At 39.8% G+C, this 26,951-nt stretch overlaps 2 protein-coding genes across 4 annotated transcripts; one reads left to right on the top strand and one right to left on the bottom strand.

Annotated features, from left to right (window-relative positions):
• Nucleotides 1–1,240: 1,240 nt before the first annotated feature.
• sytl4 (synaptotagmin-like 4) lies at nt 1,241–16,509 on the top strand. Of its 3 annotated transcripts, none has more exons than XM_080035916.1 (18): nt 1,241–1,479; nt 1,589–1,654; nt 3,074–3,264; nt 4,809–5,024; nt 5,664–5,773; nt 5,980–6,091; nt 6,206–6,373; nt 6,668–6,776; nt 6,870–6,960; nt 7,056–7,150; nt 7,733–7,825; nt 8,289–8,467; nt 8,794–8,896; nt 9,380–9,541; nt 13,603–13,708; nt 13,786–13,894; nt 13,992–14,200; nt 16,140–16,509. In XM_080035916.1, the coding sequence occupies exons 3-18, from the start codon at nt 3,146–3,148 to the stop codon at nt 16,280–16,282; spliced, it is 2,124 nt and encodes a 707-aa protein (XP_079892042.1). In that variant the 5' UTR covers nt 1,241–1,479; nt 1,589–1,654; nt 3,074–3,145; the 3' UTR covers nt 16,283–16,509. The 3 variants fall into 3 exon arrangements, with proteins under 3 accessions (XP_079892042.1, XP_079892041.1, XP_079892043.1); XM_080035915.1 differs by having other exon boundaries at nt 3,071–3,264; XM_080035917.1 differs by lacking the exon at nt 4,809–5,024 and having other exon boundaries at nt 3,071–3,264.
• Nucleotides 16,510–16,658: 149 nt separating this feature from the next.
• srpx2 (sushi-repeat containing protein X-linked 2) lies at nt 16,659–26,771 on the bottom strand. The gene is made up of 10 exons (XM_080035918.1): nt 26,525–26,771; nt 24,040–24,117; nt 23,747–23,938; nt 23,093–23,269; nt 22,613–22,736; nt 22,403–22,524; nt 22,117–22,296; nt 21,861–21,994; nt 21,643–21,764; nt 16,659–19,091 (listed from the first exon to the last, which is right to left on the bottom strand). The coding sequence occupies exons 1-10, from the start codon at nt 26,568–26,570 to the stop codon at nt 18,911–18,913; spliced, it is 1,356 nt and encodes a 451-aa protein (XP_079892044.1). The 5' UTR covers nt 26,571–26,771; the 3' UTR covers nt 16,659–18,910.
• Nucleotides 26,772–26,951: the final 180 nt, after the last annotated feature.

Here is a 26,951-nt window from a genome sequence, read left to right as displayed (position 1 = left end):
TGGCTGTAAAGATTTACTCGAGAAGAAATTTGAAAAGGATATAGATGTCATATGAACATGCAGTACTACTCTGCCTTGTCAATATGTCTTCTTCACTTCAGGAGGAAAGAGCACATTTCTTGCTCAAAACCTTAAATACTACTTAATTTCTTCATATGAGCAATAGACAGGTGACAATGGGAGAAAAAAATTCTCAATTAATGAGTTGATAAACAGAATGCAGATGCTTCCATGCATGGCGGACTCACAAATTGTTTTCACATTGGTAAAGAAGGTATGTGAATCATGATTATGGCCTTAACAGTCAACAGGTCTGAACCCAAACTGAACTGGAATGAGAGATTGTAGAACCAAATAAGGGAATATCTTCTGGATGAATGGTGTTTATTCATCCAGAAGAAATCTATGCCATGTAGCACTGAAGCTGCACAGCATCTCATGGTGGGCCAACAAGTTACTAAGACAGATAATGTCTTTTTTACACCGATCTCTTTCTTAAGTATACTATTAATCGCATGAAATACAAAGTTGTAGCCTATAGGGCCATCTTGGTCGATTCCCAGTCAAGCTTGAGTGAACAAATATATGCAGGCACCTGCTTGTAGCCTTTGGCCACATGAACACTTAATTAGTTGGGATATAAAAACAGAGATTATCTTTTATAACCTTGATAATTATCATCAGCCTCCAGCTGTTTCTGTCATCAACAGTAACACAATGTTAAATCAGCACAAGCACACCTGCTTACATAAAATGGGGTTGAAGAGAATATGTTAAAGGGTTTATTGGCTACATTTATCCTTTGTGGACCTAAAAATATAACCTATTTTTTGAAAGTATTAATAAGTAGGCCTAACTTTAAAACAGTTGTATCTCTTTGCATGGAGGTTTTATAGACCTATGCATAATATGCTTTTATTTAACAATGTGTTACAAATAATGGCACAGTGTATAACACAAGTTACATACACATACTAATTTCGGTGCCTTTTCATCTAAACAACATTAACGTCTTACTGATATAGACTAGCCTACTGCATTTCTAGCGTTTACTGTCTTCGTTTGTTTTTTAAAACAGCATCGTATCACTGTAGCCTACTTGTTTATAGCCTATAGCCTACTGCACTTCCCCTTGTGAGTTTTTTGCGTTCAAAATAAACTGTTTAGGCTACGTGACTGTTTGGGTGGGGAAAAGAGTGACCAGAATGAATAAGGCTATAGGACTGTTCAGTGGGTACATTTTTCCACACCCAGTCCTCTAAGGTAGCCTAGGCAAAGTAGAGCTGAGGAAGGAAAGGCACCTGTCATGGAAAATGAGGAAAGGCGCTCCTGCCTGTCTGTCCGTCCGTATTCAGCAAACTTTCCTGATCTTCCGGTACTCAGGACTCCTCTAGTGCACTAAGTCAACAGTTTAGGAGACGGGAGGCTATAAGAACAAGTGGAGGAAGGCAGGGTTATTTTTGACTGTCATATACGAAAGTGAGTAAACACGCGTCTATGAAGCAATTTAATTTTCTTTGTTTGCTGTAAGGTTGTCCGCTACTTTTAACCGTTTTTGTTTGTTATTTATTTTTTTGATTTTTGGTAGGAATACCTCGCTGTCGTCCTGAGTGACGCCAGCCGTGTAGCGGGGCGAACCGACTTTTAACAACAGGTGTGTAGTTCTCTTTAATTAGCCGCATTTTGTGTTATTTGTCAACTGATTTCAGGCTCATCTAGCCTAGGCTAACTGCTCAAACAATAAAACAGTCCAAACCAATCTTTACCTTCGGGTAGGCTATAGCCTCAAACCGTGAAGTGGGTAACGCTAGTGTTAATTTAATTTTCAGTCAATGTAGAATGCGCGACCATTGGAGTCGCGGCAGTTTGATTCTGAATTTCGACATCATTTGTCGCAGATTTATAAACCCACAAATGCTTTAACATCCGATTTGGTGTCTGCTGTCGTACACTTTAATGTTAAGTTAAAATGATTTTGTTTTGTTAATGTCATTTTGCGTTTAACAAGAGCCTGATCTAGATGCTGTTGGCTTAAATGTAAGGAGCTGTAACCAAATCCCCCGTTTATCTCCTTAAATTTGGTGTGTTGTAAAGGATTATTCGGGTTCCTGTTTGTGCCGGTATCTCTGTCATCTGTTGCAGACGCATGCGCCATTTCCTTGAAGGTTAAGTTTTACCTAAACAAGCAGCCTTAAAGCATTTATTAAAACTCCTGCTACAGATGGTTTGCCCCAGGCATTTAAACAATGAGGGGGGGAAAGCTCTCAGGTTTCTCTTGCAGCTTAAAATGGTAACTTTACGACCAATACGGAACAGACGCACTTTTCCCCTCACTTTAATTTCCTTTTGGTTATTCAGGCATAAAGTAGGCTAGTAGATGGGAACAGGACAGATGACAAACTTGGTCTTGGGCTTGAACAAATGGTGAGCTCCTAAACTCCACCCGCTTTTCTGTATCCTTTGAGGGTGGGAACCATGTCAAATAGCCGAGTTCATGTTGTTTTTGCCTGTCCCATTTTGATTTCATAACAACCTTACCCCCGGGCACAGGCTTTCTGTGGGATGTGTTTTAAATTCTCCAGCATCCTGGTTCCTATTAGTCATTTATCATTATGGGAATGCTTGTTTTGGCCAAAATGTTGCTCCTGGGTCCGACACAGACTAATTCCTGTGCTCTCATGAAATCGAAAATATGTCAAAGGGTCAGTCGCTGGAGTTTTCCTGACCATGAATATTCCCATGTACACTTTTCACACACACAAGAAGGGGGCCTCGACTGTTTTACTCCAAAACTATCCATCACAAAGTTGCTGTTCTGGGGCTTCATTGCATGGAGGTCATTTGATTATTACTAAAGATTACAGTTTGTGCCCGATATCCTAATCACTGCTGGCCATCAAGTCACTAGCTTCCTCTTTTTATATACTACATGAGATCATAGAAAAACATTCTCTCCCAATAGCAAAGTCAAAAATATCTAACTACATGTTCTGTCAGTATTTGAACAAACTCATGTCGTAATACACTTGGGTTTTGTGGTTTTATTCTGATGTTCTGTCTTGTCTTCCAGTAGGTCTTTTCAATGTGACAGCGGCTGAGCTGACCCAGTTAACCTGCACTAGGGGGTTCTTGGTTTGAAGGCACAATGCCTGAGGCTGTGGACTTGATTAACCTCGGCTACCTGTCCGAGTCTGAGCAGGAGATGATCCTGGAGGTGCTGCGACGGGACGAGGAGCTGAGACAGGCTGAGGAGCATCGTGTGCGGTGAGAAGAAAGCACTTATTATTATTATTATTATTATTATTATTATTATTATTATTATTATTATTGTTGTTGTTGTTGTTGTTGTTGTTGTTGTTGTTATTATATGGCGTCAGTGATTCTAGAGAACGCCTGTGGCAAAATCAGTGAATATCTCTTCACGATCCACTCCCTGTCCATACTGTAAGTGCACTGGGGAGAAAAATATGGTGTTAAAACACAGCTCTGTACACGGGTATGTAAGTTAAATGAACAAAGTGAACAATGGGGGGCCCACCACAGCTAGCAACATGCACATTTACAGAGCCTAGGCTGTGTATGAACACCAGATTTATATTCAGAGCACACATAGTACGGACAGGTAGCAGATCGTGAGGATATATTTACTGATTTTGTCAAAAATCATTCTCCAGAATAGCTGACTATTTCATTCATTTCAAGGTAATTCAGGCAAATATTCAGTTTAAACATCACCCATCAAACTTACATACAAGGGATTTATGTTATCTGTTTATGTATGTATTTAACATCGATTACAGTGTGTCGTGTGATTGTTCGTGGGGCCGTTATTGAACCTCAGTACTTTTTGAGTACCATGCAGAATGGACCCATAGTATTACAACTTTCACGTATGAAGTGCTTGGTCAGATTTTTAGTCTTGTTTACTTATTTTTTGATGATAATGCAATTTGTCTTAATTATATTAAGTTTTTATTTATTAAAAGTTCTTGCACAGCTGCAATTATAATCACAATATTACGCACTGCACTGTAAGGTTTTGCATACTTTTTATTTACTAAATGGAAAAAAAGAAAAATCATGTTTTTGTTTAAACATAGATTGTGAAACATGATTTTGTATCGGCACTGATAGCCAGCTATCCTATTGGCAACTAAACTCAACCCAAGTTGCTGTGTGCCGATGACAAATTTACATTATAGGCCTGCCGTGGAATACATTGATACAGTTTATCTCCTATCTTATCTCAATAACAGTTTGGTTTTGCAATGTGCTCTGATTTAGGGTTGGAAGACAATTCAATAATATTATTTATCAACGGAATTGTACCTCGATGATGTGTAGTGTCTGTATTAGGTCCACAAGGATATTTCTGTTTGTTGCCAATGGAGTGTTTCAGCTTTAAAACATGCATATCAAAACATAATGGTTATAATGATCGTCAAACATATCGTATATCCATAAAAATACCATTTTAACTCTTTACAACACAATGTTGAATATGTAAGATGGACTGTGTATGTATATGCCTCATGTTGTCTGTTATTTTCTCACTTTTGTAGATGTCTGGCCATTCCTTTTACTACTGTGTATGTAATACACACAAATGATTACGGTTCATGAAATTTATCCACGTGTTGTCAAGAGTGATACAGGGAAATAAGATCACTAGCCAAAATATCAGTAGATGACGCAGGGAATATACACTAATATAAGAAAAGTAAAAAGGACCTATAATGGACCACTGAAGCATTATCTTAAAAAAACAGCTTCTCCGTAATGATAATTCTTATTTTTTTTTGTATCAGGAAGTTGAAGGCAGAGTTACTGGATGCAAAAAGGAAAGGGGCCAAGCGTGCCAGTGGAAGATATAGTCAGCATAGTTGTGGCAGATGCCAGGAGCCTCTGAGTCGAATGACTGTTTTCTCCAACCAGTGTTCAATGTGCAAACACGACGTGTGCCGCAACTGCCGAACAGACCTTCCTGAAGGATCCTGGCTGTGCAGTGTGTGTGCCAAAGAGTCGTAAGAGACTGTTTTGTTTATACCCTCCTTTTGAAATTGACATTATAATATGTTAGCAAATACTGTGTCTAGATCCAAACTATTTTGGTTCATATTTTTCCGGATCAGCAACTAATCCCATTAGATGGCCCCAAGCCCATTCATGTCTTGTGAAGATGCAAAAATCACAATTATATTCTTTTATTTTATAAAGGGTATATTGTGTATTTAAAAGTGATACAGAGTAGATCCAATCATTTACACTGAAGTAAACAATGTATAGTATTTTGTTATTACACTTTTCCATTTTTATATACTATTTTCCCTTAATTGTAAAATCATTGTTGCTCTCATAGACTGCGTTTGTGGATGTGGGAAAGGAGGAACTTCCATTGCAACAGTCCAATGTAAAGAGAACTGTATAAACAGTCCAAAATACATCTGTCAACACATGTAACGTCCTTCACATTTCCCAACCGTGAGCGCATGTTGCTCACTACCATAAAGTGTGTGCAATAATCTGAACAGCAGTGTGCAATATGTTGCCATGTATACATGAGCTCACAGCATGATTGGTAACCATGAACCATTCTTAAATCTGTCATTACACTGATGAATGTTAATTGTGTTCATGTGAGACCTTTTGTATTGGTTTTCTAGGGATACGAAGAAAAGGACCGGTGACTGGTTCTACGATAAAAGGATCAACCGTTTCTCCACAGCGCCTGGGCATGACTTAGTTAGGGTTTCACTGAAAAAGAGACCAAAGTGTGAGTACAGGAAGAGGAAGTGGGTATATCAACTGTTCAACCAGGAATGTAAACACCTCTCAGCTGGCCCGAATGAGAAGCCCACAATCAAAGGAATGTTGTTTAACATCCAAAGGAGGGTTACATAATAGAGTTTTGTTTAACTTTAGAAGTATTTTTGTTGGTTTCTATGGAAGTGTGATTTAAGATTTTGTTCCGTGTTATAGTGAACAAGCGTGAGACAACAGGAGAAGTGCTGTTGAGAAGTAGTGAAATGACCCCGGATCCTCCCATTCCTACCCCCCGAGCCAGGCAAAGAAATCCCAAGGATAACAAAGAGTGTGCAATTATTCCTCACATCAGTTTAGTTGATTTAAGAAATGTTCATGTATACATTTTCTGAACACGGGATTAATAATATCTCAACCTTTTGTTCATATTTTCTTTTGTCAGTCATATAAGTGAGAATTCCGGATCACTCGCTTCAAGGGAATCATTTGAATCAAAGGAGGACGCTGGGTCAAAGCCAACGAGCAGTGAAACGGAGTCTGCAGAGATCAGCAGTATCATTAGCAGCAAAACTGAGTCTGAGTTTGGACGTTTGACCCCTGATCAACCTAGGTAAACTCACCTGTACTTATTCTGAGGTAAATTTAGTAATTAATGCATTAACGGTGCACACTGAGGAACATCATCTGTTTGAAAGATCTGTGCATGAAAAATGTCATCATTTAAGTGATGTCCTTTTCATGATGTTTTTGGTAGTTGAGTAAAGCCCACAGATGGCATACAGAACTTACTGAGATATTGCCAGTGTCACTAGGTTTAATCACAAACTTTGTTAGTTATTTTATATTTATTTGAATATAAAAAAGTTACAGCAAAACCTGTAATTAATTATTTTGTATCACACAGGAACAACTCAGTCCAGTCGGGCTCAACAAAATCCAATGTTTTCAGCCACAGCACCCCTGTCAAAGCAGATGTTGTTAGCATCGACAGCACCAACACAGAAGCCATCAATGTACGATGCTTTCAGGTGACCTGGTTATATTCCTGTCTCAAGCCATTTTATCTCCTTTTCTCTGACTGTGACTCCCCGTTTCTGTCACTGTAGTCCCCCAAAGTAATACCGGTGAGTCCTAGCCCGGAGCCGGAAGTTGATAGACTCTTCAAGAAGAGTGTGAAACGGAAACCTCATACACCTGGTGTGTAGTAACATTACTGTGGTGTTTTTCTTCCAGAATCAAGTCATACAACTATCTGTGTCTCAGCCTAACGCCTGTCTGCATGTTTATAACAGAGTTTGTATCTACAATGGACCTGCGTGATGAACCTGACCCATCCGAGGCCTCTATGGGAAACCGGAGCCGTTCTGTACCAGGACTAGACGTTCAGGTGAGTAATTTGCTGAAAAAGCTTCACTTGTGTGAATGTATATACTATGTATACACTGTGTATATATACTGTTTTGTCATGAATCTGTTGTTTTAATTAATCACCTAAAATGCCTGCCATATTAGTAATACATTGGCCTAAGGGCATGAAACTGATTATTTTCAGAATACCCAGCTGTACTACAAACATACAGGTGGAAGTTTTCCACATGTGCAATGTATGACGTTAAATACAGCTCCCTTAGGGTAGTGATAGTTAGAACAATAGAGCAGACAGTCAAGCCTCCTACTCTACACCTACAAAATGAGTTTGGTGGCTATATTCAATCCTGGTCTATTGAGGTTATTGTCAGGTTTTTTCTGTTTTTCCTGTGTGGTGGATTATTTCCTGTGCCATCTGTTGTACATCACTGCGGTAAACACAGAAGTCAACACTAAAACCTGACATTGACACTTGATGTTTCAGATTTTTACTTACTTACAGCAGTTACAAAGAGTTCAGACTTGTTTTATTTCTTTAACTACAACAAAGATTCCCCTGCGTGTCTATAATCTGCCTATCTATAATATGTTGTTGCCACAGGAAGATGGAGAGGAGGACGAAGATATCGACAGCTTGTTTAATTTTCATAGAAAGACTATGGCTTCGAGCTCCAGCAGCCTGCATGGCTCAAAGGTTAAGTATTGTCACTTTCTTTCATTATGTCTTTTAGAACGCAACTGATATTAGATAATCTGCACGAGCATCTCTATAACCTCAGGATATCCTCAAGCAAATTAGGAAGTGTAAAGTTAATGCGTTTAGTCTACCAAAGTGTTTCTATAGTTACCAAAGCCTCGAGGGAAAGCAAAGCTGAGGCCAAAGTGACTTTATTGCTGTCACTCTGGCTTTAAAAAATTACAAACATCTTGATTTTTGTGAATTTGTTTGTCTGTTGCTTACTCCGTTTCTGTTAAACCTTGAGCATTTCACGGTTTTGTATGATTTCTTCATCTCTGTGTCGTTTTTGGTATTTCCATCTTTTCAAACTGTGATCTTTGGCGTTAACCATTTAAAGCATTGTCCAAATATTATCTATATGTCACAGGAATTGTTACTAATAATTTACTGAGGGAGGTGTATGTGTGTTTTTCTCCAGAGCACACTGGGCAGCATGATGAGTATTTACAGTGAAGCAGGAGACTTTGACAGTGTGGATGTGAGCGGAGACGTTGTCTTCTCCATGAGCTACGATGAACACACCCAGAGTCTCCAGGTGTTCGTCAAGGAGTGCCATGGGCTAGCCTGCGGCAATGCCTCGCGACAGATTTCCAACCCGTAAATATTAAGAAACTTTGGTTAAAATCATTCAAAGCTTAAGTTTTGATTCCCATTGAGCAGCAGTGCAGATTGTTGCTCTGAATCACACATTTTTTTGTACTGCACACACACACCCTCAGTGATTTAAACACAGCTTTGATCATAGCATAGATAAGAGATTGCTGTGTTTGCAATGTTTCGATAACCACATCCTAAAGGTGATTACTGTGGCTCGACAGGAAATTGAATGTGAACACATATTTAGTCAGGAAATCCATTAAAAGACCGTCAAAAGAGTAATGCCCGGGGAGACACTGACATATGTTTCTGTTTCTGTGCTTCAGTTATGTCAAATGTTACCTACTCCCTGACAAATCGCGCCAGAGCAAAAGGAAGACCAGCATCAAGAGACACACTGTCAACCCGGTCTACAAAGAAACTCTGAAGGTGATGGTTCACAAGTTGCACCTCTCTATATGAACCACAAGTGTAGACCTTATCCTGTTCACCTCATGACACTCCCTGATTACTGACCTTGCGCTATGCCTGTTGCAAATAATGACCACACCTACAGAGACCTTGAAAATTGATATTGACATTTTAGATTAGCATAGCCTCTGTCAAATATTGATTTTGTTCCTGGCCTCTTATTTAAATTGTGTTTAAACACAGTGACAGACCGAAACGTTGCATAGGAAATTAGCTGCATGAATCAATTTGTACCTAATGATTGCTCTGTAAGTTTTTTAAATTGTTCTTTTAAAAGCTAAACGGAAGATAAGATTTTAGATTATTTTCTTAATTGGATTTTATATTATTTTCTTAATTGCTCCAGAATTTTAATAATATCTCCATCATTACCCAATGATATAGGACTTCACCACTGTATCAGTGTTGAGATTCCATTTGTTTCTCCTGCTCTTCTTCCAGTACTCTATCAGCCGATCTCAGCTGCTCACCCGCTCCATGTTGATATCAGTCTGGCACAATGGTCGTCTCAGCCGCAACGCCTTCCTGGGTGAGGTAGAGATCCCTCTGCACTGCCGAGACCTCGACTCCCCATATGAGGAGACTCTGGCTCTGATGCCTAAGGTAGATCAGGAAAATGACTTAAAGGTGCCCTATAGTTTTCTTGTAAATAGAAAGTTTCTGTTTACATTCAGTGTTTTCCATACATCGTGTGCATCATTGAGGTCAAACAAACATGTTGAATGCATGCATGTCATCCTCTTAAAACATGCATGTCATCCTCTTAAAACATTTGCAAAAAAAAATTGTTTTGTTTTTGTTTAGAGGTTTAAAAGCTGCTGTGTTTACTTCATAAATGCTTGTTTGCTTGTATTCTTCTTCCCTGTCTTTGCTGGGCGTTGTGCCGTTTCGTAATACATTACCGCCATCTGTGAAACAGTCTAAAATTGTGCACATGATCAAACAAAAAGGGAACCACATGTTAAATATTGGTACCATAGCAACAAATGCAGATGATACTAACATGATATTATGCTGAATATGATTTCCCAGAGAAAACAAGTCTGGTAATCAACACCTGCTCAAAAAATAAAAACTGAAGTAAGAGAGGATTTTAAAGGATCAGTCTCAAAAATAATGTCATCAGCAATGAGGGAATATATGGTACCCTGATAAATTGTTGTGCAAACAAACTGCTATGTTAGTTTTCTATTTCATGAAGTGTTTTTGTCTACCATATATTTGAAATATCAGTGATGAATAGATGATGTCGAAACATAGTTTCTTCAGAGCAAAATCAGTGTGTGGCCCAAAGATCAAATCAAAACGAGGTGAAGCCATTGATTTTATATATATACAGTCATATGAAAAAGTTTGGGAACCCCTCTCAGCCGGCATAATAATTGACTCTGCTTTCACAAAAAAAAAGATAAAAGTGGTATGTCTTTAATTTACCAGGAACAGCTAAGTACTGGGATGTTTTCCAAACAAAGATTTTTTGAAAAGCAGTATTTGGTTGTATGAAATAAAATAAAATGTGAAAAACTGGCTGTGCAAAAATATGGGTACCCTTGTGGTTTTGTTGATTTTAATGCCTGTAACAGCATGTAAAACTGATGACTTTAAACGCAAAGTTGGTTGGATTATGTTGTTAAGCCTTGAACCTCATAGAATTGTCTGTTTAATCATGAGAAAATGTATTTTAGGTGCCTAAATGCAAGTTGCACTTCTCTTTGACTCTCTGCTGAAGTGAAACAGAATGGGATCATCAAAACAGCTCCCAAAAGATCTGAAAAACAAAGATTGTTCATTGTCATGGTTTAGGGGAAGGCTACAAGAAGCTTTCCCAAAGGTTTCAATTGTCAATTTCGACTGTAGGGAACGTTGTCAGGAAATGGAAGGACACAAGCATAGTGGCAGTTAAACCCAGGCATAGCATACCAAGAAAAAAACAGGGGCGGCATAGGTGGAGGATTGTGAGAATGGTTGCACACAACCCACAGATCACCTCCAAAGACCTGCAAGAACATCTGGCTGCAGATTGTGTATCTGTACATCGTTCAACAATTCAGCGCAATTTGCACCAAAACATCTGCTTTTTATAAAGACCAAATAACTTAATTGTTGTCTCATCAGTCCAAAGCATTTTCTTCCAATATGAAGCTGGCTTGTCTAAATGAGCTTTTGCATACTCCATGCAACTGTATCTGTGGCGTGGGCGCAGAAAGGGCTTCCTTCTCATCACCCGGCCATACAGATGTTTTGGTGCAAATTGCACTGAATTGTAGAACCATGTACAGATACACAATCTGCAGCCAAATGTTCTTGCAGGTCTTTGGAGGTGATCTTTGGGTTGTGTGCAACCATTCTCACAATCCGCCGCATATGCCGCTCTTGTACTTTTCTTGGTCTGCTAGACCTGGGTTTAACTGCAACTGTGCCTGTGTCCTTCCATTCCCTGACAACGTTCCTTACAGTAGAAATTGACAATTGAAACCTTTGGGAAAGCTTCTTGTAGCCTTCCCCTAAACCATGACAATGAATAATCTTTGTTTTTCAGATCTTTTGGGAGCTGTTTTGATGATCCCATTCTGTCTCACTTCAGCAGAGAGTCAAAGAGAAGTGCAACTTGCATTTAGGCACCTAAAATACATTTTCTCATGATTAAACAGACAATTCTATGAGGTTCAAGGCTTAACAACATAATCCAACCAACTTTGCGTTTAAAGTCATCAGTTTTACATGCTGTTACAGGCATTAAAATCAACAAAACCACAAGGGTACCCATATTTTTGCACAGCCAGTTTTTCACATTTTATTTTATTTCATACAACCAAATACTGCTTTTCAAAAAATCTTTGTTTGGAAAACATCCCAGTACTTAGCTGTTCCTGGTAAATTAAAGACATACCACTTTTATCTTTTTTTTGTGAAAGCAGAGTCAATTATAATGCCGGCTGAGAGGGGTTCCCAAACTTTTTCATATGACTGTATATATATATATACATACATACAGTGGAGGAAATAAGTATTTGATCCTTCACCGGTAAGTTTGCCCACTTACAAAAAAATTAGTGGTCTATAATTTTAAAGCTAGGTTTATTTTAACAGTGATAGACAGAATATCAAAAAGAAAATCACATAAAAAAAATATATTAATTATTTTGCATTTCATTGAGTGAAATAAGTATTTGATCCCCTACCAACCATAAAGAATTCTGGCTCCCACAGATTAGTCCTCATGCTTTAAAAAGGTACTCCTAATCTCAACTAGTTTCCTGTATAAAACACACCTGTCTCAACTTGTTACCTGTATAAAAGACACCTGTCCACATGATTAATATCAAACTACAACATCTCCATCATGGGCAAGACCAAAGAGCTGTCTAAGGACATCAGGGACAAGATTGTAGACCTGCACAAGGCCGGAATAGACTACAAGACCATTAGCGAGAAGCTGGGTGAGAAGGATACAACTGTTTGTGCGATTTTTTCGAAAATGAAAGAAACCCAAAATGACCATCAATCTCCCTCGGTGTGAGCCTCAATGCAAGATTTCACCTTGTGGGGTATCAATGATCATGAGAAAGGTGAGGGATCAGCCCAGATCTACACAGGAGGAGCTTGTTTATGATCCCAAGGCAGCTGGGACCACAGTCACCAAGAAAATCATTGGTAACACACTGCGCCATAATGGATTGAGATCCTGTAGTGCCCGTAAGGTCCCCCTGCTCAAGAACGGACATGTACAGAACCGTCTGAAGTTTGCAGATGAACACCTGAACGACTCAAAGAATGCTTGGGAGAAGGTGATGTGGTCAGATTAGAACTAAATCAAGTTCTTTGGTATCATAGTGACTCGCCATGCTTGGAGGAAGAGGAATTCTGACTATGACCCCAAGAACACCATCCCCACAGTCAAGCATGGAGGTTGAAGCATTATGCTTTGGGGGTGTTTCTCTTCTAAGGGGACAGGTGGACTTCACTGCTTCGTGGGAACTATGGATGAGGCCATGTACCGTGAAATACTGGGTGACAACCTCTTTCTCTCAGCCAGGTCCGTAAAAATGGCTCGTGGATGGGTCTTCCAGCACGTCAATGACCCTAAAAATACAGCAAAGGCAACAAAGGAGTTGCTCAAGAAGAAGCACATTAAGGTCATAGAGTGGCCTATCCATTCTCCGGACCTTAATCCAAAAGATCTGTGGAGGGAGCTGAAGCTCAAGCGACAGCCTCAAAACCTTAAAGATTAGGAGAGGATTGCAAAGAGGAGTGGTCCAAATATCCTCCTGAAATGTGTGCAAACCTGGTCATCAACTACAAGACACGTCTGACCTCTGTACTTGCCAACAAGGGTTTCTCCACCAAGTACTAAGCAATGTTTTGATAGGGCATCAAATACTTATTTCACTCAATGAAATTCAAAATAATTTATATCTTTTTTTAATGTGATTTTCTGGATTTTCTTTTTGATATTCTGTCTATCACTGTTAAAATAAACCTAGCATTAAAATTATAGAGCGTTCATTTCATTGTAAGTGGGCAAACTTACAAAATCAGTGAGGGATCAAATACTTATTTCCTCCACTGTCCTGATATATATATATATATATATATAACATGTTGGCTGGATATTTGTTTAGGTTCCTTGTGTTTCCTAAATATAATGTACTCTATTTAAACAGACAGCCACTGCTTTGTCAGCCTCAGCGTTTGCTCACTACAAAGGAGAGTTGGTGGTCTGCTTGAAGTATATCACACCTAAAATACCAACAACTGAGAAAATCAAAGGTAAGACAATAATAAGGATACTCCTTTAAATTCTGTCTGTGTTTGTTACTTTACCGTAATTTTCTTCTTCTCTTTAGGCAAAAAGACGGCTAAAGCTGAAGTAGGAGAACTGCATGTCCTAATTAAAGAGGCAAAGAATTTGATCGCAATGAAACCAGGAGACACCTCAGATAGTTTTGTAAAAGGGTTAGTGGTAGACTGTCAACTCTTAAATCCACACTCGCCGTGTTTTCATGCAAGCATTTCTATTAACAAGATTAATTCTGTGTTTGTGGTTCTGCAGGAACCTTTTCCAAACTAAGTCAAAGTCCACAACGAAGAAGACTCCAATTGTGAAGAAGAACCTGAACCCACACTATGACCACACATTTGTGTACAAGGATCTGACTCTAGAGCAACTGGAGGGAATGTGTCTGGAGCTTACAGTGTGGGACAGAGAGGCCTTGAAGAGCAATGAATTCCTTGGAGGACTCCGTCTCAGCTCTGGAAAAGGTAAAAGATGGATTTATAAATCCTGATATAGAGATATAATATATATACTATATATCAGTGATTCTTGAGAACCGGGACAAAAGGCCGTCTTCCATATGTAATTGCTGTTATGTTTAAAACTAAAAATATTTAAAATTGTAGATGTTATTAGGGATTAAGAATAGAATGTCTGGAGCACAATTATCCCCTTAAATTTAATTTGATCATTATTATGTCAAATATATGACACTTTTTATCTTCTCACAACGTCCAAAACAGTGTGTCCTCAGAGAAGGTTTCAATCTTTCATATGCAATATATATAACCTATTAAAAATGTACTTTAATGATTAAAAATAGTTTTTTTATCAAAAGCAACACTAAATAATCTCTCATATCAATAAAAACAGTTTTTCTACCACACATTCATGTTTTATAAGGATTTTAAGTGGTGGGACCACTTTACTGTAAGTCAACACCATCAGACATTTCATTATGTAAAATGTAATAAAATCAGGCAAAATAAGGGGCAGCTGTCACTTTGAAGGACCTCTTGTCAAATTATACCTCTGCAGAGTACATTAGAGTCAGACAGGCTCTGATAAGTGTTGTAGTTTTAGAATATTTTACATTCCAAATCTTTAAAGTCCTGCATCACAACCATGATACGTCAACAACCGACTTACAATTTCTGAAGAAGTTATTTGAAATGTTTTGATCATTTTATTTTCCAGGAGTAGTTCATACTAGCACCTAACATAGAAAAACCAAATGGCTACTAGATAAATTCCATTTGTTGTGTTTAAGAAACGTTAAATATGTCAACACGGTCAGATAGGAAATCTGACGGATTTGACATCTGACGGTGGTGATAGGCCAATGACGTTAAAAAAAAAAAGCTGTGAGGTTGTGTCAAAGCTTAGCTCAGTAGCTTAGTATATGTTGGATACATACATGTAATTTAATTTGCCGAAACATAGGGTTTGTATTTTTTCTCTCTATATATATATATATATATATATATATATATAAACACTAAACCTTGGGGGAAAGTGAGACAGTGCCTCACTTTCCCCCACAGCATTTGTCTCACTTTCCCCCACAACCACAATTTGAGAAAAAACTACCTCTTAGCATTTCAGGCTAATCTTTAGCTAATATCATCACATGGTTTTTATATGTTGGTAGTTCATCAACACGTATGATGGAAGTTGTTCTACGTGAATACATTTGCTTTGGCACAACAGTTGATTAAGTTGACAGCAAGAAAATTTACTTTTACATGCAAAATACCTATTTTGGTGAAAAAAAAACATGCTTACCACAGCACCATGAGGTCCTCTCTTTCAGGGCCAAGGGAAAATGAGAGGGGCTTGAAAAGATATATCTCACATGACCACAAATGTTTTCCGTTGCCTAGATACAGTGGGTGGCTCACATTACCCGATGCCTCAGATTCCCCCGTTCTCCCCTATATATATATATATATATATATCAGGACATGAAGGAGGGATGTGGTTTTGTGAAAATGTAATGTGTCGTTATTTTCCTGAAATTAAATTTAATATAATTTTTCACCTTGGGTTGATCAGCATTGTTTAAGACAGTGGATTATTTAATTTTTTCTCCATCTATTTCATTTTAATCAGAATTCAATATTTAGATCTTGGTCTGGGCATCAGGGAGGGAACAATCTTTTGTTATGTTGCACTCCTACCCCTCTTGGCGTGGGGATAACACTGAAGTGAAGCTGAATTAAATTAATGCCATATCTATTCTTCCTCCAAATTTTTTGTCAAGCATTATTGCCTTTTATGTGAAAGATGCGCTTAACTTTAGATAACTGCTGAAGCACCTACTAGGCTTCCTTTACCCTACGTGAAAATGAACTGAGCTAAAGGAATTTGGCATCGTTAATAGCAACAGACTCTGCGTTTACTGTGTTATCTTCACTTCTGCAGGCACTGTAAAAATAGGAAAAGGGGAAGTGGAAATGGACTCAGTTGGAGAGGAGGTCAGCCTGTGGGAGAAGATGATGCAGTACCCTGACTCGTGGGCAGAGGGCACTCTTCCACTGCGCTCCACAATGGAGAAGGGCAAATGAGGACAGCACAGGCCTGGACCCCCAACATTCATAGACTGCCACGAGAAGAAGCTATGGGGTCTAAGACAAACATGAGACTGGGAATTCAGCTGATTGGCTGAAAGCACAAAGTAAATTTTCCTTCCTGCCGAACTCTTAATATCTGCTTCCCTATATGGGGTTCACTCTTAGCAGCCCCCACGCCAACTGCAGACTGGTGTAGCTGTTCAAAATGTGCCAAAGCATCACAACACTAAACCTTTTAGAGCATTGACACTCCTTGTATGTTTTTTAAAATTCAATATATTGAGTATATTTTTGCAAATCAAAATCATGCACAGAACATGGTTATGGGTCTACTTTTGTCTTTATCATTGTGCACAGAATTACACTGATATGAGGGGAAAACAATTTATTATAAACTGATAATATAACAAATATCTGGTGTTGCATCAGAGATATTGCGCTTAGAATCATCAATACCTTGAATTCTACATAACTGCAGTAATTTAAAAATGATATTAATGTAAGAAGCATAAAATCGTTATTTGGAATGATTAAATTAGTCTATTTGCAGATATAAATATATATTTTTAACTCGTGTGATCAGTCATGCTTACCATAAAGGTTGCCTTGAATATTCTGTTCACCCAATAAAAATGGACTAAACCAAGACGCTTGATCATCTCAACTCTATCACACTAAAACTTATATTTTCACTGTGTTCTTGAGTTGTCTTTCGTTGAAGTTGCTTTTCGGTCTTAGGTCCAATTAAATATTGGATTTACTGACGGGCTCCTAGACAAGAAATACAAATCCACAGCTTATACAGTGGAGGAAATAAGTATTTGATCCCTCACTGATTTTGTAAGTTTGCCCGCTTACAATGAAATGAACGGTCTATAATTTTAATGCTAGGTTTATTTTAACAGTGATTAGACAGAATATCAAAAGGAAAATTCCAGAAAATCACATAAAAAAAGATATACATTATTTTGCATTTCATTGAGTGAAATAAGTATTTGATCCCCTATCAAAACATTGCTTAGTACTTGGTGGAGAAACCCTTGTTGGCAAGTACAGAGGTCAGATGTGACTTGTAGTTGATGACCAGGTTTGCACACATCTCAGGAGGATATTTGGACCACTCCTCTTTGCAGATTCTCTCCTAATCTTTAAGGGTTTGAGGCTGTCGCTTGAGCTTCAGCTCCCTCCACAGATCTATTGGATTAAGGTCTGGAGACTGGCTAGGCCACTCCATGACCTTAATGTGCTTCTTCTTGAGCCACTCAAGAAGAAGCAATACTTTACTGTATTTTTAGGGTCATTGGCGTGCTGGAAGACCCATCCATGACCCATTTTTATGGACCTGGCTGAGAGAAAGATGTTGTCACCCAGTATTTCATGGTACATGGCCCCATCCATAGTTCCCTTGATGCAGTGAAGTCCACCTGTCCCCTTAGAAGAGAAAAAACCCCAAAGCAAATGCTTCAACCTCAATGCTTGACTGTGGGGATGGTGTTCTTGGGGTCATAGTCAGAATTCCTCTTCCTCCAAGCATGGCGAGTGACTATGATACCAAAGAACTTGATTTTGTTCGAATCTGACCACATCACCTTCTCCCAAGCATTCTCGGAGTCGTTCAGGTGTTCATTGGCAAACTTCAGACGGTTCTGTACATGTCCCTTCTTGAGCAGTGGGACCTTACGGGCACTACAGGATCTCAATCCATTACGGCAAAGTGTGTTACCAATGGTTTTCTTGGTGACTGTGGTCCCAGCTGCTTTGGGATCATAAACAAACTCCTTCCGTGTAGATCTGGGCTGATCCCTCACCTTTCTCATGATCATTGATACCCCACAAGGTGAGATCTTGCATGGAGCCCCAGACCGAGGGAGATTGATGGTCATTTTGGGTTTCTTTCATTTTCGAATAATCGCACCAACAGTTGTATCCTTCTCATCCAGCTTCTCGCCAATGGTCTTGTAGTCTATTCCGGCCTTGTGCAGGTCTACAATCTTATCCCTGATGTCCTTAGACAGCTCTTTGGTCTTGCCCATGATGGAGATGTTGGAGCTTGATTTATTGACTCTGTGGACAGGTGTCTTTTATACAGGTAACAAGTTGAGACAGGTGTGTTTTATACAGGAAACTAGTTGAGATTAGGAGTACCTTTTTAAAGCATGAGGACTAATCTGTGGGAGCCAGCATTCTTTAGGGTTGGTAGGGGATCAAATACTTATTTCACTCAATGAATGGCAAAATAATTAATATATTTTTTTTAATGTGATTTTCTGGATTTTCTTTTTGATATCCTGTCGATCACTGTTAAAATAAACCTAGCTTTAAAATTATAGACCGCTCATTTCTTTGTAAGTGGGCAAACTTACAAAATCGGTGAGGGATCAATCTATGGTTCAAACTGTTTATTTATTTACTAATGTATTGTATTTTGCTCCATTTTCTACCTTTTCAGATGATTTTGATTTAGGTAAAACAGTGCTCGCACTTCAGAGTTGTAAAGTGATCACATTTAAACATGTGGAACTGCCCCCTTGTCCCTCTGGTTTGTGGTTGTCTGTCCTTCCTCATCTCGTGTTGGTAATGCTGATGAGTTTATCACTGTGGCAACCTAAGAGGTTTATTAAATCAGTCACAGAAGTCTCTGTGGTTCTCCAGCTTCTCTCTTTCCTCTTCGTCCAGCAGGAAGTTATCGATGTAGGAGAAGAGCTCCTCTGATCCCATTGGGGTAATGAAGCGCTCTCGGTCCATTCCCAGCGCATCCAGCAGCACCATGCTGAAGTAGGATCTGGAGATTCGGAACGCATGTCTATGAAGAGACACAAATCAGCATTCAGATTATCAAAGGGAGACACTCCACAATCATATCATATAACTTACTACTACTACTATACTGCTTACTGCTGTAATGTGAATGGATTTGCATGTATTGATTTGGTTTTGCCATCGGCTAATTTACTGCTTTAGTTAAATCCCACAGCTCTTGTAGTGCAGTTTATGCTACAGCTGTCTTGAGAGGAAAAAGCCCTGATGAGCCCAGTTGTTTGTTACCTTTACTGCACCAAACATCAGGAGTTGGTGGAGACCAAAAACGGTGTATATTACTTACATTCATCAAGTTGCCAGAAACATAAATCCAAATGAATAATGATGGTGCTTAATATCTGTTAAGTGTGAATAAGCGACTAAGGTGATAATGTTGATGTGCTGCCACGTAAGAATTAATTTAAGCTTTGAAGGGGGCGCCCTTAGCTCAGTTGGTAGGGCGTCCCCCCCCCCCATGGGCCTCGGCCAGCAGCGGACCCGGGTTCAATTCCAGCCCGCGGTCGTTCTCTGCATGTCACTCCCCTCTCTGCCCCATTTCAACTCTGTCTCTACACTATCAATAAAGCATAAAAAAATGCCAAAAAAAAATCATTTAAGCTAATGTTTTCAGCCAGATGAAAAATTAACTAAGTCCAATATTCACCTTCTTTTAGCGCTTATGTTTTCATCAACTAAGCAGATGCTAAATGCTCAACTGTGTTCAGCAGTGAGTTGCTAACTTTCCCTGCATTCCAAATTGCATACTATTTGTTTTCATATTGTATACAGTGCTATATATACTATACTACAAACTGCAGCTGACCATACAAGTTACGTAGTTTGCAGGCAGTATGCATACCATTTGGGCATACTTTTACTTATTTATTTCATCATAACATTGCACCTTGAACTTGCCTCTTGGTCATATTCCCGTCGCATGATCGCTGGTTGTTTTCACTCAGGCTCAGTAAATGTGATGTAACTTACGCTTTGCAGTGGATTGTGGGTCAGAATCGCCAAAAAGGCAAGCTGAATTCCACACTGAAATTTACGACTGGATGTAGTACTGTAGGTTATCCGGGTATTTTTCAGCATACAGAATTTGCCCAAAGTATTGGGACATCCCAAATATTTTTCTGTCATATTAAATAGCACGGAAGTATGGGTACATCTCTTATGCTAATGATGTCTGGTTGCCTACATTTCCCATAGTGCTTTGTAGGACATTACAAAAATCTGCCTCAATGTGCTGCCCTCACTCAGTTGTGGGTTTTGAATGCCAGTGGGGAGACTGAAAGTTTAGGAAGAGATTTTCCAGTCTGGAAAAAGTAAGTAATGCCCCTTACTCAAATTCATCGTTGGTGGAAAAAATCTACAAATTTGCCTCCTCCCAGATGAATTGGTCTCTCTGTGCTTGTGTCTACGTCTAGTGCACAAAGGTGGATTTTAAAAGAATCTCTCACACATTAATTTTGGGAGCCAAAGCCAGATATTTACTTTTGATATTATTCAGTCAAAATGCCCTTACTTGGACCATGGCATCAATATATTGTTTCCTTTTAAACTAACAGAGGGTAGTTTTTTAATAGGAGGCTGCTGACATTAAAACTGAATGAGGAGAAAAGACCCCTTGTTCATGAGACAAAGAAGTTGCCACCTGGATTTAACTCAGCAAATAGGCAAGAGCCCTCCATTGGATAAAAACTGCACTGATTAATATGTTTTAGCTGGCAACAAGTTATTTAACCCTAACTTATGCAATGAATAGTTTCCTATTTCTTAGACAGCCATGTCAGAAGAAACAGTATATCCTGGGGTCGTGGAAAAGTTGTTGCTCCGTTTTCAGAAGGGTCAAATTATTGGCCTGCACCAAGCAAGAAAATTTAGGAGATTACTCACACTACTAAAATCGGGTTAAGAACTGTCCAATGCATTGTTACAACCTGGAAGGATAGTGGTAAACCATCATCTTCAAGGAAGAAATGTGGTTAGAATTTTTTTTTAATGATCGTTATCCAAGATCACTTAAACATTTGGCGAAATCCAATCCTAAAAAATAAACAGTAGAACTCACGGCAGTGAGGCGAACCTGAATGAATGCTAAGATTAGCTAGGGAGCGTAAAGATTGGACTCTGGAGCAATGGAAATAGATTGTGTGGTCTTATGAGACCAGTTTGACCCTGTTCAAGAGTGATGGGCGCACCAGGGTAAGAAGTGCAGTGGATGAAGTGGTGTTCCCATCATGCCTGCCTACTGTTCAAGCCTGTGGGCGCAGTGTACAGTATGATCTGGGATTGCATCAGTTGGTCAAGTCTTGGTTCATCAACCTTATGTACCAAAATAAGCTTATCAAAACGATGCTACGGCGAATGCACACAGTAATCAAAGCTTGGTCCAATGAAATATTGGAGTGTGTGACTTTTTTTTTGAGCCGGGCACTGTATAAAGCCATTTCAGAAAAGGAATTGTTCAACTAAATTCACTCCCATACTTCTGCAGAATTAACCACAAAACTTCTGCTTAACCCAAGTGATAAAATATCTCCCAGTTTTACCTCAAACCCTCGATGACTTCAGAGGCTAGCAGACTCTCTTTAATGCGGCCCGTCTCACGAGGCGGGGAGCCCAGGAGCTCGATCACGGTTACATGTCGCAGATCCAAGCCACAGTCTGATTTCTGGTTGAAACACAGAAAAAAAAATTATCCTGAAGTGCTTGTTGAGTTTTAAAGTGGGTTGTGTGTGAAGTCACCGGCACCTAAACGTTTCCTCACTTGTATCATGATGTTCTGCAGTTGGTAGTCTGGGTCGGATATGTTGGGTGCGGACAGGATAAGCAGCCTCCTCTTTTCATAGAACTGTTCCAGGAGACCAGACGCCGTCTTTACGTCAGATTTAATCTCCATTGCTACAAACACCCAAGGGTCAAACAAGAACATCCTGCATTTATACCTCAATTGCAGCACATATTTATGATTATGAGTACTTAGCAATTCATAAAGCATGCCTGCCACTTTGATGAAGACTCACCAACACACTCTGCAGGGCTTCCTTCCCAGCTGCGGTTGTACAGGCAGACCCGACTAGATATGCCCCTCCGCTCGTATCCTCCGTCACAGTGGTATTCACAGGTTGCCCCGTAGTTATTCCCATCAGAGGAGCAGGTAAGGTAGCCGTGCAGAGGTGGAGAGAGTTCTGGACATCTCCTCACTGGAAAGAGTGGGAAAGGAGAAATCAGAAACCTCATAGTTATAATGGTGTCTCATGTGGTGTTCAAACTCATTTCATGCATCCCAAAAGAAGGTTGCCAGCTTACCCTCAACACGTACAATGAACTTGCAGATGGCCCTGTTCCTGGCTTGATCGTACACTTTGTAGCGGATGATGTTCCCTCCCTCTTTGAAGTCGGTGCCTGGCCCCTGGCCCATTAATATGACGCTGCGGAGAGACGAGCACAGTGAAGGCCAAGTGTTTACTTCCACTTCAAAGTGAGCTGGAAAGGAAAGCAGATGAGGGAGTGACATACTCAAGGGATTTATCAGCAGTATCTTTCGCAGTGGGGGGATCCCAGGTCACCGAAACAGTGAGTTTTCCCGGCTCTGCAAACTTAAATCTGGACGGAGGACACTTGATCTTTGGAGGATCAGTATCTGAAATAAACAGTTGGATACGGATTATAATATTGCAGATTTTGCAGGAAGGAAATTCATTTAGACCAAAACAGTCACATAGATAAGAATGAGAGAAAGCACTACTGGATTCATTCCAAAGAACAGAGGAGCAGGAAATGTGCTTTGTTTTTGTCTCAAAGTGAGACTGTAAGGAACAATTTAAAAAAAACTGACAGCAGCACAGATGGCCTGAATTTAGTTCCATGTTATGGCAATAAGTTAACCCTTGTGTTGACAGTTTGACATATCATGCACAAGATGAATTAGTTTAAAAAATCTGGTAGGCTTTGCACTGATCTGCAAGATAATACCTTGATATACAGTAAGAAGGCTACCTGCACAAACTGGCTGCACTCCGCTCCAAGAGCCACCATGCTGACAGGTGCGAGAGTGTTCCCCCTCGATGCGATAACCGGGGTCGCAGGTAAAGTCACACCTGGAGTCCACATTGAAGCCATAAGTGCAGGTGTATCTTCCTTGTGGAATGAGGTACAGCATGGGGCAACGCATCTCTGTGGGAACGTCACCATGTCAACATACAGTTTGTTGATTGTCAAGTTGAAACAATACTTAGCTCTATAGTTTTGTATATTTAAACAAATCCCTTAAAAGTGTTGGTCCTTATCTTGATACGACTTATATCTAAACCTGACTATTGTTCACACACCCCACATGATCATTCATTTATACTTAAGACTTAAACCTTTACAACCTTGTAATGAATGAATACTTTCAAGGAAGGCATAATTATTTCCTAGGGTTTAGCCAATGTGACTCAAACACCAGTGAAGAGTACATTTGCTGTGGGACTATTGTGGGACTATTTCCAGCTACAGATGAATACACATTTTGTTCACTAATGAGATTTTACAGGAGCAGGATGGTGTACGTGGTTAAGACTCAGAGGAGCAAGGTGTAGCGGGCTGCACAGACTTGTTAGTCAAATCTGTTGGTCTTTTTTCAACTTTAAAATTTCAACTTCCACATACTGCGGCAGAAAGCGGTCCCAGACCAGCGTCGGCTGGCGAGGCACATGATCGAGCTCTTCCCCAGCAGTCGGAATCCGCGATCGCAACTCATCTCACAACGGGTCCCCAGCGTGCTCCTGTAGGCCCTGCCTCGTGGAGAATGGCAGGTCACTTCCCCATTGGTCAGACCCGGGGAATGACACCAGTGTGGGTCTGTTGTAGAGGTAGTAGACATCACTAATGGAAAATAACTGATGGTATATTTTGACACATCACCCATTCCTTGTGAGTGTGTGTTTTTTCCCCATACACACCTTTATAGTCTAGTTGAGGAGCGTAGTCTTCTTCTGCAAAGTCATTGTAGCTGTCATATACTATTGTTCCAGAGCTGGCTGAAAAACAAACAAACACAAAAGCAGTCAGACAAGTGGAAACACTATGATGTCCGTGTCGAACTCTATGATTCATCAAGCTTCTGCATAAAGAATTATATAAAGGTCATACAGAGGTAGTTTGCAATGCAAAGCACTCCCAAAGGGCCTACACAATGTGTTTTCCATAACATCCTTTTAGGTTTCCTCTTACATTAGCTCAATAGCATGCCAGTGCATCGACACCTGGGTTTGCAATCAGTGATGCTGACTGAAAGTTTTGAACCTGAGAGCAGACTCAGAAAATCTGGAAATCTTGTAAATGGCATAAAGATTTGTATGTTTTCTGGAAGAGACGAACTGAATAGATATGGGCACAGATGAAGAATGCTGGACGTTTTACTGTAGTGTTTTCTGTCCTTTTTAAATCAACAATAACCACAAATTAGGCCAAACAGCTGGTTTTCATTACTCATTTGGAGGCCATTCCTCTTACTCATCTCTTTGCGAAATAAGCAGAAACACTATACTATAGATAGATGACCTTCATTCTGGATTTTTCTCCTGAATTGGTTTTTCCGCACAATAAATCCTTCTCACTGCTGTGCCTCTTTCTCAGCAGTTGTGGTTCGGGCACATTATCCAAGTTGAAATACCGAAAGGGGCTCTATGCTTACAGCTGAGTGCCAAACTTTCCAATTCATCAACCTCCACCGCCATCTCAAGAAAGTTCCTGTGTTGCTTCCTTTGCTTCAGCTCAGCCTCTCTGCTTTCTGGCACAGAGAGAACATTAAGCTCCCTTTTTCCACGTTTTTATTCTAATCATAATGATGATGCACCACATTAAACTTCCCTTCTCTGGAAGTAGCTTCAGATTGCTCCAGTGGTGTGTGCATTATATCCACCGTCAGCGTTTTGCCCCCATAATGAGTCCTGTGTTCCACTCGGTAACACTTCCCCAGAATAATATTTCCTGAGTCCCCCTCGCAGAGAATTAGTCACAGAGGAAATAAACAAGCTGAGCTCATCACACATCTGACAGTTCGTATGCACTGCAGGGCCCAAGTAGATCATCACATCATGCACATGGCAATTAAAAATCTGTTTAATTACATGGATGTAAAACTACCGTAGAGAGGGAAAGTATCTAAGTACTGCTTAATTCTACATTGATGCATCGCAATTAACAATCTTGTTATACTGTATATCACTCACTGGGGCTGTCTTCCTGCAGATTTAAGACCTTTTTTGCCCACACTTACCCAAGTAAAGGATCTGAAACGAGTAAACACTGACACATGCTGGGCATCAGGCTCCACTTACTTTACTGACCTTACCACAGAGACGTGCACTGATAGCCATGTGAGTCTGTGCAGCTTTGAATGAGTCGCCATAGAGTAAGCTGTGTGTGTTGTCTGACAAAAAAGCTTCATGTATCTCTAATGACAAAGGTGAGATAATAACCAGCCTTCCTTTCAAACACTCTGCTTTACCATCTGTACTCATGTGTGCCTGTGGGTTAATCTCAGATCACGTGGTTATCTATGCAGGATTCAGCACACTTGGGCCACAGGGGGGCCTCCTCAGTAATTAACCGGCAGTGATTGAAACAGAGATGTAATTAAACCGGTCAAAAAGCAGCACATCCCCTGAAAAAGCAACTATGTATTTTTTCTCTTTTTTTCCATCTTGACTGGATTCTGGCCTGTTGCATGTTGGGAGATGTTGTTAAGAGCTGCATCCAAGCTCTTCATTCCTGCACAAAGGAGTGGACTTCATTGACATTCATGCAGCAACCTCCAAAACTCTGCACATCTGCATCCAATACAAGCGTTACTGTTATTACTGCGGGGATGAAGGTATTTCACAACTGCAGGGAAGTGAGTATGGTGTTTGGGTGGCTTGAGCATCTTCTAGTGAACAACATATTTGAAAACATATATAACATGCGTCAAACAATGTACTTAAGTGTACAAAAATATTCTTATCAACATATACTTGAGGTACCAACATATACTCAGTAGCCTACTCAAGTACTCAGTAAGCATTGGATTGCACTGAATGGCCCATTTCAGAATAAGATATGACATTTTTGGATCAAAGTTATTGCTGTGCATTAATGTTAAGTATCACTTTAATGTTGCAGCTCAATGTGGAGCTTATTTTAACTACTTTGTATACTGCTGAGTAGTTAGATCCATAATAATTTATCTTTTAATATAACCTATATTTTAAATAGTTTAAATGAAATATGTCGTCCTGAGTTGTGGCCTAGTTGAGCAGATATTAAACATAAAATGGGAAAAACTCCAAGGAAAAGCCTCAAAATTGTAGCCTACATAGCCTAATCGTCTTTAGTTACTTTCCGTCAATGCACATTACTAAAACGATGCTTTGATGTGGTTCTCCTTCACACTCGAGGACTCACCTGTGAAGTACAAAATAACCACGACAACAAAGCGGCTGAGGGGCATGTCAGAAAAAGCAAAAGTGACACTACTGGAAAGAAATAAAAAAGTGTATCCACACAAAAACTCCGAAGACTCCCACAAACGAAAGTAGAAACTTAAATATTCCGAAGAATGTCTCCAAACCACTTTTATGAAACGTCTCTTAATTATCCCAGTTGAGAACAAGAGGCGATGCCTTCAAAGTCTGCGCAGATCTGAAGTAGATTTTCTTCTGGTTCATCATCAGAGTTAGACACCAATTGGTGGCGCTGTCTGACCCCTCAAGTCTGTGCGTTTCCTCCATAGACAGTAGCCGCGTTTGAGATGTCGCCGTCTTGCTAAGACCTGCGCAATTATGAGGCTCGGCTTGCTGAGCGCACAGCATTTTTGCAGCATTTTTGTTGT

The sequence above is a fragment of the Ammodytes marinus genome (assembly GCF_949987685.1).
Source record: "Ammodytes marinus genome assembly, chromosome: 10".
NCBI lineage: Eukaryota > Metazoa > Chordata > Actinopteri > Uranoscopiformes > Ammodytidae > Ammodytes > Ammodytes marinus.
This window is presented reverse-complemented; position numbering and strand designations above follow the sequence as displayed.